This window comes from Podarcis erhardii, assembly GCF_964252035.2.
Source record: "Podarcis erhardii genome assembly, chromosome: 1".
NCBI lineage: Eukaryota > Metazoa > Chordata > Lepidosauria > Squamata > Lacertidae > Podarcis > Podarcis erhardii.
This window is the reverse complement of record NC_138497.1, coordinates 96,171,649-96,183,077: the sequence shown is the minus strand read 5'-3', so window position 1 is coordinate 96,183,077 and position 11,429 is coordinate 96,171,649. Positions and strand designations below refer to the sequence as shown.

At 42.5% G+C, this 11,429-nt stretch overlaps 1 protein-coding gene across 2 annotated transcripts in view; it reads right to left on the bottom strand.

The window, feature by feature from the left end:
• The window catches only part of CCDC93 (CCC complex scaffolding subunit CCDC93), a 42,883-nt gene that overhangs the window by 2,765 nt on the left and 28,689 nt on the right, over positions 1-11,429 (bottom strand). For both annotated transcript variants that reach the window (XM_081872091.1, XM_081872092.1), the window contains 6 exons: positions 7,826-7,897; positions 6,419-6,490; positions 5,986-6,094; positions 3,127-3,209; positions 657-694; positions 7-91 (listed from right to left, as the gene is read on the bottom strand). In XM_081872091.1, coding sequence (XP_081728217.1) covers positions 7-91; positions 657-694; positions 3,127-3,209; positions 5,986-6,094; positions 6,419-6,490; positions 7,826-7,897 — 459 coding nt within the window. The remainder of the gene's footprint in view (positions 1-6; positions 92-656; positions 695-3,126; positions 3,210-5,985; positions 6,095-6,418; positions 6,491-7,825; positions 7,898-11,429) is intronic.

The window sequence follows — 11,429 nt, the reverse complement described above, 5'->3', positions numbered from 1 at the left end:
ACCAACCTTCATTCGATTCTGTTTAATTCCTTCTACGATTTGTTCCATTTGCCGCAGAAACTGGTCTCGAGCACCAGAAGAAGCCATGGCTCTGAAATGAGAATGGGGTACACGTGGCATAAGGGCATCAGACAAAGGAGAATGGGTGCCAAAGTCACTTGTGGAAAGAGTGAGAGTCCACGCAATATGTCTGCAGCCTAAATGGTAAATCATGGAAGTCAAACTTTGCAGTTGACAGAAAAGACAAACTTGGCCTCTTTGGATCCAGTGGTGCTTATTCAAGTCCCATGGATTTCGACAGAATTCTTAGGGCTAGCCTATTAAAGTGTGCCTTTGTCTGACAAAAGAAATAATAATTTAGGACTGTTTTCTATATTTCCCCTTCAAAAACAAGAAGCAGCGTACTGTCATAGTTTCAGAGAAAAGGCACTGAAACAAGTATTACATGAACTATTTAGGAGCATAATGTGACATGCATAATTTCTTGAATGGGATACATGACTTAAATTTTTTTCTTAAGACCATTGAAACTTCTGGAAAGATTGTAAAGACATGTGACTGTTTCTTTAAATCAAGGGCTGGTCATCGTAAGGGAGGTGAAATGGCCAAGCTGTGTTAGTAAAGGCTGTACCCACAAAAAAGAAAGGACTACTTACTGCTGGAAGTTGTCATGAATTGAATTCAACAAGTTAACCTGGGAAAGACAAACACAAGGATGCATTTTTATGCAAAGTTTTCCATTTAAAAAAGCAAATCCCTTTTAAGCAATAGGGCTGGTTCAGAAAATGATGCGGCTTGGCTAATGCATGATCATACAGGCTTTGCTGCACTAAATTACTTGATTTGCAGTTTAATGTGTGTGAACCAACTCGTTCAAAAACAGTGTATCTGAGGCCTTATTGGGTTACCACAAATTTCTTATTGTATTCACACATACTTTCAGACATGAAGTAATGAACATGCATTTAATGAACCAGTAATATGTTACCCTAAGAACAGTACTTGAAATACAACAGTGTGAGGGTATTCAGAGCATTACACACAAACATGTATTGGTAGGGAATTTAGATGACTTCAGACAAATTATGTGCCTATTAACTTTTATCTTTTCAGGAGCATATATTCAATGTTTTGTGCTCCTCACAGCTAGCATATGTGTTCAAATAAATATTGGACTGCTGCTATCCTATTTATCAAAACATTATCAAAGCCATCTCATAAGAAATTGAAGTACCATGTACAAAGGGATATGCAACCACAGAGTTACAAAACCCCAGTGAATTCTGGGCAGCAATGACTGTACTCTTGATTTTGTGTTTTGCCACACACCCCATGGCATCCGCTATTTGAAAAAGGGTGACAACCCTGGACTAAGCTGTAGACAAAAATTCTCCTTGCCTCACAGAGTGCTATTGCACATTTTTTGCTCCGCTAGCATTTTTCTTGCCTTGCATTAGCTGCTGAAAAGAACACAATCGGTTTCCTATTTGTGCGGCATAGCAATGCAAACCACAGCAGGTCTTCCAAGAAACCATGGGTCTCCCCCTCCATCCCGCCCCTTTATAAATAACACTTGACACGAGACAACACACTGCCAAATTCAACAGGGCAATCAATCACATGCTTCACTTTATTCAAAGCAATACCCTGGAGAACTGCTGCCTGTCAGAAGAATCAAAATCAGGATAGATGGACCAATTGTCTCAAGTCAGTTTGAAGGAAGGTTCATAATGTATTGACCTCTTTTTAGCAAAAGCCTTGAAGCAGTTGCATTCTGACACGATTACCTGAGGAGGCCCGCATTAGAATCCACTGCTTGATTTAATCCATGCACTTCAGACCAGCCCCCTATAATCAATCTCTGTGACCTCCATCCCCACTGAATTCTCCTCAGCTCATCCCATGCCATTAATTAGGATCTGCTGGCCTTCTTGGAGGGCTGAAGCAGGAAATGGGAAAATCATCTTTGGCTAGGAGAATCCCATTCAGGAGTCAACCTGGGATTATTTTTATTTATTTGACAAGATTTATGTACACCACTTAACAAAAAAAATTGTAAGGGGGTTACAGGAATATGGCTTCCTTGTCCATGCATTCACACAAAAGCACACACATTCCTCCAGTTCACTTGTTTTTCTCCATGTTTGCTTTAGCCTTTGAAGACCACAACTTTTTGTGTAATCAGGCGTCAAAAAGCAAATTTAGCAGAATCTAGCTGGCCCACAATTCCATGACATCTCAATTCACCATTGGGGACAGAGGAAGCTGCCTTAGAGTCAGACTACTACAGTCAGACAATTGGTCTATCCAGCTCAGTATGGTCACCAACTGGCAGGGGGCTCTCTAGGACTGTAGGCAGGGTTTTCTCTCTGCCCTTCCTGGTGATGTTAGGAGGGACTGAGCTGCTGCATTCTGTGATCTTCTGCATGCAGAGCACATGCTCGATACCACTGAGCTCTTGATACACAGTCAGGCAGTATTTATCAATTTAACACTTAGCATTTTAAAAGACGACTTTTAAAATAACTATATTCTCAGCGCTGTCATAATCACGTCAAGGAAAGGAAAAGATAATGAATATTTTAACTGCACATCGGTTATAGAAATAATGCCTCTCATTAAGAGGCATCTCTGAATTTATGTCTGGTTTCACTCTCATCAATGCAGGGAGAGCACAATATAATTACACCTTGCCATTTAACTTTTTGGCAAGAACTCCTATGTGGAGGAGACAGAGGAGACATTCTACCCACGCTGAGTTACATTAGAACTAATTAACACTATACGGCACACAAAAGCATTGTGCAATTCTTAAAAAATAATAATCCTGTGATGTCCCCCACTAATAATTTTCCCCCACTAAGAACCTGCTGGGGGAAGAACCTCCAGCCCCAGTCATCATGGCTAATGGTCAGGGGAGATGGGACCTGTAGTCCAGCAACATCAAGGAGCACCATGGGTTCCCCATCCACTCCTGTCTTAAGGAAAACCCTTTTACAGAACAGACAGAAAAAACCAAACAGGAACCCAAATATATTCACCATAGTTCCCCTTATTGCAAAAATAACGGCTTATACTGCAGGTGACGCTTTGTGGTCAGCTAGAACATCTGATCAAGCAGCTTACCTCTTTTTCCAAATACACCTTCTTATCATCCAGTGTGTTGTAGAGGGTAAAGAACTGCTTCGTTTCTTTGTGTGTTGCCGAAACTGCAAACAAAGGGAAGATTCTTATAGTGTGATCCCAGACATGCCTTCTTAAGTAAGTACAACAGAGTCCAGTAAGACTTAGTCTGGTTAAGTGAGTATAAGGTTGCAACCTTAGGCTGCACTCCTGAACACAAGCTTCTGGAGAAGAAGTCCCAGTGTCACCTGCACTCAAAATTGGGTGACTGAGAAAGCTGGCTTTCATGATAATTTTTAACTTAAGTAAGTTAACGGCACACAAAAGGTTTACATCTTAATGGTGCACAACATGAAAGGTGTACCACGTTAAAAGTTAAAAGGTGAACCTGCTGTCATATGTAAGGCTGGTTCTCCACCTATTAAGGAGCAGAATCTCTCCATGGCTCCTATTAGCTCTGTAGGAAGAAATGAAAAGGCCTGAAAGCTAACAGAAGGATAAGATGACTTTAATTTATGCACAGTATCTTTCTCACACCCCTCCTTACACACCATACTACCCTTCCTGAAAAACCACCCCCCAAACCCAGGGGACCTTTTGAACTGGCATTTTATGGAAAAAAACAACTGTCTCAAACATCTTCCAAGGGTAGGGAAACCCTTTAGGACTCCTCCATGAGCCTATTTGGATCCCAGCCAAAACCTGGAAATACAATTTTGCAAACATTCTTTTCAACTTTTCAACATTGTCATAGAAATCCAAGGAGGGAAAGAACACACTCCCAAGTACTTAGCCAACCTATAAAAGGCTGGCAATATATCTTAACATAAAACCAACATTCTGTGAATTGTAGCTCACATAAATTTATTGGGAGTGACAGTATTTCAGCTTGTAAAGCAAAAAGGGTTATTCTAAATGATTTGCAATGCTCATTTAGCGTAGATCAGGCAGGCAAAAGGTAGAATTCTCCTAAATCATCAATTCACTACATTAAGTGTGGCTGGGACAGTGATACAACGATGGTTCCGGTCTAAGGAGAGGTAATGTACTTTCTGACACAGAACACTCTTTATAGCCATTAATGGTACTGAATAGCCTGAAGAGGCAGAGCGGTAAAACCCATATATTATTTTGCTTTGGCTGCTGATAAAGCTTCAGTGCGCGTGCATGTATGTGACCCCCCCCAACAGATGTTTTGGAGAAAAGCCAATGAGAAATGACATTGCAGAGGAGTACCCTATTCCGGGAAAAAATCAGAAGTATAATAAGCAGCCATGGAAACCACTTGTTCAATATAAAAGATCACATTGCTAATTTTGATGAGCACAAATTTGACATCCCTGTAACTATAAGAACTAGACATTTGTTTTTACATAAATTAAAAACCCCTCCTCACCATGGTTTGAGCAATTTTGGGGGGAGGTGGGTGGGATACAACAATTACAACATGTTCCACGTGGCGAGAAGTTGCCTACCTCTGGGAGTTAAGAAATTCAAGTCCTTGAATTATCTAGAGTGTATGTCAAAGTGTCAAATGCCCATGTGGGCTTGCTTACCAGTGCACCCCCCTAACCTTAACCTATCTCCCCAAAGAGGGTGCAGCAGGTAGACATTTCCTGCCCTGCAGATTTCACCTAGTGTAAAGGAACAGCTTCCCCATGATCTCTGGAAATGGCAGACAGCCAGGCATAGAGGATCAAGAGTAGAGGGAGGTATGTGGAAGGGAGGTATGTGGAAAAACTAAGTGAACAACTGGGGCAGACAGAAAATGAGGGCCAAGGACAACAGGAGGAGTTTACCTCTGGGTACCAGAAAACGACAGGTTCCTATGGAACGCAGTACCTCTGATTTTCTTCTTCTGTCACCTTTGTCTTTTCCCCCTCGTTTTTTTGGACAGCCCACCCCATCTCTCCAAGAACAAAGAATTTCACCAGAGGACGAGCATTTGGGAAACAAGCAGGCTTTCGTTGGTGGACTCGTAATCTGGTGAACTGGGTTCACTTCCCCGCTCCTCCACATGCATCTGCTGGGTGAACTTGGGCTAGTCACACTTCTCTGAAGTATCTCAGCCTCACTCATCTCACAGAGTGTTAGTTGTGGGGGAGGAAGGGAAAGGAGATTGTGAGCTGCTTTGAGACTCCTTAGGGTAGTGATAAAGCGGGATATCAAATCCAAACTACTCCTCCTCCTCCTCTTCTTCCTTAGGCTTACTTAAACCCCTAGCCAGTGGTGCTCCATGAGCAGAAGAGCTGTTGCTGCTGAAGGGGTTTCCACTGAAGTAGTCAGCCACTAACAAGCAGATGAAGACTAGTTTGCAGCAACTGAGTTACAAGTGCACTGGGATCATGGGCCTGGAGAAGGCGTCCTCACCTTGAACTGCATGCGTATGTTTGAGCGTGCACCTATTTGTGTGCATGCACAGGCCCCACACACATTGTTTCTGAAGTGGAAGAACAGCAGGGATTGGAAACAAATATGAATGCTGCACATCACACATATTAACTAGTGTATTAGTGGGGAGGGCAGCCCTGACGTACCCATTGCATGTAGTGGGTTGGTTGTTGCTATTGTTTCCCCCCCTGTCTAGTGTCATAAGGAACAGTGTCTTAATATATAGACTGTGGAACTAAGTGGCAGAACCAGCTACAAACATTCAAGAACCTACCCCGAAAGTGCCAAATCTTTGGCCCTGAGGGCATTTTAAAATCCATGTTTTGGAAAAACCCTGCTTGTCTGAGAAGGCATACGATATGAATGTCAAACAGACAGTGATACAACAACATTAAACAAGAAGTGGTTGCCATGCTCCATAGGTTTATAGTGCTTAGCTGTGAGGAATGCATTTCTGCCTGATATACGTACCCTGCCCGTAAAGTTCAATAAATCTTTTCTGGTACTGTGTTAACTCAGCTCTGCTGGGAACCTCATCAATCTTGCGTTGTAAAATGGCTATTTCTCTGTTTCGTCGGGCCTGAGGAGAGTTGAAAACAATATACAAAACAAAAACAGAAAAAAACCCTGTGACTAGGTTTCTAAAAAACAAACTGACATTTAGAAACAACCTGATAACGGAATCAATTGCTGCCTTGCGGACCCCCTGCCCTCTTGGCTCCACTGCGAAAGGTGACGTTTTCCAAATAATTACCCCCAAACTGGTATTTCCAACTTTTAAAACACCCATTACAGAAGAATCCGGGAGTCTCGCGTGAACCAGAAATTTACATTGCACAGGACAGGAAGACATTTAGCAAATACATCTGCCGACCCAGTGAGACTTACGGTTTGGAAAACTCACCAGAAGCAGTCTGATCTTCTGCAGCTTCTCTCTCTCAGTTTTGTACTGCTGGTCTATAATTTTAGCGGGTTCCTAACATTGGAGACATAAAACAAAACTGATTTTTAGCTGACCAAATTCAGTCGAGACTATGATGACAAAGGGTCACTTGTTCATACCGGGCCCAGGGTTTATAGTGGTTCCGCACCAAAGTTAAAAACATGCTGAGGAGAAGGGGGTTCAAGAAAGCTATGTTCTGCCACATTTTACTGGATCCAACCCAACATGTTAACTTGTGCAACTACATATGTAGCGTATTCACCTAAAAACAAGCTGCCCAGAGAAGCAGAAGAACATTCCCCACCACAAGTCTATCCTGGGTAAAGGTGAATCTGTTCAGGCTCTGCTTGCTGTACAGATGTTAAAAATACACACTAGCAGGTGGAAGGACAGTGGGGTTTGGGGAAGCACATCAGTCAGAGTATCAGAAGACTATTCAACATAGTTCTCCTTGTGGAGAATACAATCCTGGGTAAGCTACCCTGGAGTTCTGATTTGCTCCAGGAAAGCTCAAAGTATCTTTCTGTTCATTATTTGGACATTCAGTAATGAGCTGCAGGTTTACAGATGGCTTGCTTTTTCCTGTTTAACACTAACCCATGGCATCCGAATCGGCAGACTATGGTTAAGGCTTGTACTCCAAGCCGGAAATTAGAAGCCAAGGTCTGAAGTGGGTTTTTCCTGGAGTGCAAACACTCTGCAGTTTGATTTGGACATTACAACCGACTATGATTAGTGCAAAACAAAAGAGAAGTTTTCTGGAAGAGAGGATGGACTGCAAGGTTTCAAAAATCATCTGAATTGAGCAATCTTCTTGAAGGTGGAGTCCAAACTCAAGCGTCATGTACTTTTAAATTGGGCAACAATTTAGAAGTCCTCTAATGGAAAACACCTGCATGCCACATCCATTGTTAAATGTCCACCATGTGTTCTGATGTTTCTTTTATTAAAATACACAGGCAAACAGAATCAGATTTGCTATTCAGCATACTTAAAGGAACAAGCTACCCCGCTCCAAAAAATACACACACTTTTGGGAACTGACTGTGTTCCAGTGTTCCAAGTCCCAATTCTTGTGTATAAGATATTGCCTTTGATAAGAAAGACATGAGTTCAAATATATAAAGTTTTGTTAAAGTGAAATAAAGTGTTCATTTTAAGTAACCAGAGAAAGTGAATCACATCAAAAGACACACACACACACACACATTAGCACCTTTAGGTAGCAGACTGGCAAAACAAAAAAATTCAGGCAGCATTCCAAATGAGGGCAAACACTTCTAAATGGAGCAAAGGGACCACAAGCATTTTAAAATTGGGAAGAAGATTCCAAAGCTCAGTAAGAATGCTTAAATATTTTCTGTTTACCTTCTCTTCTCCATTGTCAGCTGCTTCTGTTTTCAAACTTTCAATGTTTTGCTGGAGGCGTGCCATCTCTTCCTAGAACAGCAAGAAAATAATAATTGTTTCTTTTCATTAGCAATCAGCGTGTGCTCTTTATGGAAACAGAAGCCAGAGACAGTGTTTTCTTTTCGTAAAATATGCATCAGAAAGAGCCCAAAAACGTATAGACATTCTGTGCTTAGGGCTCCAGAGGAGGTGAATGTTCTTCATTATGTAAAGTAGCACACTCTATTGTCAAGGGGGTGGGGGAGAGAGAGGGGAAAACACACAGTCTGACTCTTATGCAAATGAACCCAAGTCAGAAGGGCAAGGGAATAAGTTTGAGGTTTTTTTAAAAAATCAAAATACAAGCACCACCATGACTACAGCATCTTGCATAAGCCCTACTGTCCCTAACCATTTCGAAAGCGCTTTTGCAGAAGCAACACTGAGCACACTGCATCCCATAATGAAAATAGCCACCCCAAAATATTAAGTTACAGGGGTTTAAAATTCAATTTGTATTCTTGCCCCATTCCATTTCTTTCCTCCTTTCTCATACAATTTACACATTTTATGACTCCTGATATTGATCACTTTTTCAAGGTACCTCACAACAACCACTGATTATGGTTTCAGTCCAATTCATACATTACCTTGGCACCTAGGTGGTGGGAGCTCCACACGGCAATCTTAACAGATGTCAGTGTTAAGACACTGCAATGTTCATAGGTTCCCACTGCACAGGTCCACCTGGGAACTGTGGAATGGGAACCAGCCAGGTGAACAAGGCAAATGGCATTTAAAAAAAAAAAAAAAAAAGATTATATTCTGCTTTACTACAAGGTACCCAACAGCGGCTTAGCTAGACGTCTGGGGCATCACATGCGCCCTGCACCTGGGGGCGGGGTGAGCTGGGGCCTCAGCTGTAGGACAGCTGAGCCTGAGGGGGAGGCGGTGGGCAGATGCCAGCCCCACGCTGCTGTTTCGGGCAGCAGGGAGCCACTGCGTCACTCCCAGGAGACATGTGGCTCAGGTGCACTGTAGGCCACGCCCCGTGGTAAGTGTGGGCTCCCCTCCCATGATGTGGTGTTTAGTGCGTTGTCGTGGTGTTTAGTGGTGTTTAGTGTGTCCCCCACTACACCTCTGGTCCTCATGTTGACACGGAGCCCCTAACCACATGGAAGTAGTTTTTCCAGTTACTGTGTTGCAAAAGCATTCCTAAGCAACAGGAATTAGTAAACATGGTCCATACATGTATTCTGCTGCATACACAATCAATCAAATCAAATGTTTATTCGGCTTTACGCCCATCATGAAACACAACACAACAAAACAAATCAAATCAAACAGCGGACTCGTACAAGCCACAAGTAGTATAACACAGTTCACAACTCACAAGGACAAATATTAGCCAATTCATAAGAAAAGTTTAAGTTTAAGATTAAGATTAAAAAAATTTTGCACTACACCGAAATCAATATCTGATGTCGCTATAGAAAATTCTTATAACTATCAATAATCAGCTAACATTCCATTCCGTCTCTTGTACGAGAGGACGGCTGTTAGGAATTTAGCAACCTGTAGAGTAATATAAGGATCCACATCTTGAAGAACCCAGGCAAGCTGTAGGTCTACTGGTTTGTCAGCCATAGGCTGGATTATGGAGTTTAGTATGCTAGCATGGGCTGAACTGTACAAAGGGCAGATAAACATAACATGATGTAGAGATTCAGATGTTTTCATTTCACAAGCACACATTGAAGGGACTTGGCCCTTAGTGAATCTATGTCTCAGCACGTTTGTTGGAAAGACATTAAACCTAGCTCTAATGAAGGCATATCGGTGAGACGCGGCCATAAGCGATGTTAAGTAGGACGGAGTGCGGTAGATAGGGGTTATGCCGAAATTTAACGGCGAGCAGACTCCACCACCAGCTACGAAATTTTGGTATAGCTCCGCATCATCCAGCCTTTGATTTATACACCTTTTTGCCACATTTAAATCCAGTTTAAGCAATTCAGTGGGTGAGATCTCATAAGACAGCAATTTGGCATGGATTTTTCCTGACCACAAATTTGTGAAGTCATCTCGCCACATGCATTGAATGAGATAGTGGTTCGGGAGTTTATGCCATAGGGATATCCAATAAATCAAAACTCTCCTCCATATAACTAACTCCACTGAGGGGATCTTCATTTCTAAGCGAATAGCCGCATTACTTACGCATGTCGGTAATTTTAAAAGTCGGTGTAAGAATTGGCTTTGAAGTGACTCTAATGGTGAGAGGTTTGCAAAGGCAGCCCATAAAGGTGCAGCATAGGCCATTGTGGCCATCACTTTGATGCTATACACTTTCAGGGCCACAGGGATGAATGAGGCCCCGTCAGAGTAGAAAAAACGAAGGAGGGAGTGTGATAGGGCTTTTGTCTTGTTTTGAAGATATTCAACATGCGCTTTCCACCCTAAGTTATATTGAAAATAAATTCCTAAATATTTAAATTTGTGTACTTGTTTGATTTTCGTGCCCTCCAGTTTCCATGAATAAAGTTTTCGACTCCTTGAAAATATCAGTACTTTGGACTTGGTGTGGTTGATAGACAGATGATTAGAATGGCAATATGTCGCAAAAATCTTTAGTGCCCTCCTTAAACCCACTCTGGAGTAAGAGAGTAGTACAGCATCATCTGCGTAGAGAAGTAAAGGACAACGGTAATCTGCTATACGAGGGGTGTGGATAAATTTATGTGAGACGGCTAATGGGTTCCTCATATCACTGATAAATAAGTTAAAAAGAAGCGGCGCTAAAATACAACCCTGGCGTACACCCTTATTTACTGGCACTGGGTTAGTCAGGTCTCCAGCAGGGGATAATCTCACCCTGGCCACGGACCCGGCGTGAAGTTGGGAAATAAGCCACAGGAGCCTTCTATCTATTCCCCAACTGGCAAGTTTATCCCATAGTAATTTCCTCGGGATACTATCAAACGCAGCTTTCAAATCTATGAAAGCTGCGCAAAGTTGGCCCCGTCTAGGTGTCGAGTATTTCCGGGCTAAGTGATAAAGAATAATTGCCTGGTCTGTTGTGGATTGGTTTAATCTAAATCCAGCTTGCTCATGTCCAATCAGGTCAGCCTCAACTGACCACTTCATCAACCTTGCCAGCAAAAAACGGGCATCTATTTTCCCAATGGACGATAGCAGACTGATATTCCGATAATTCCCTGGGTCACCGGGAGGGCCTTTTTTGTAGATAGGAATTATAATGGTCTCCTTCCACATTCCTGGAATTAAGCCCGTGACATTTATTGCGTCGAACATTTTAGCTAAAATCCCTGCCCACCATGCAGAATGAAGCTTTATAGCCTCAACAGGGACCAAATCTGGCCCAGGGGCCTTACCAGTTTTCAGCTCGGCTATCAATTCTAGGATTTCAGCAGGGCAGGGTTGGTATTGGGCCAGATGGGAAGGGGATTAGAAGGTCTCCAATGAGTGGCCGGAGCTTCTACCACAGAGAAATATTTTCTCAGGAACTGCTCCCATGTAGGGGCCGGGATCACCGTTAAGGGATATTTCGTGTTTCTTCCCT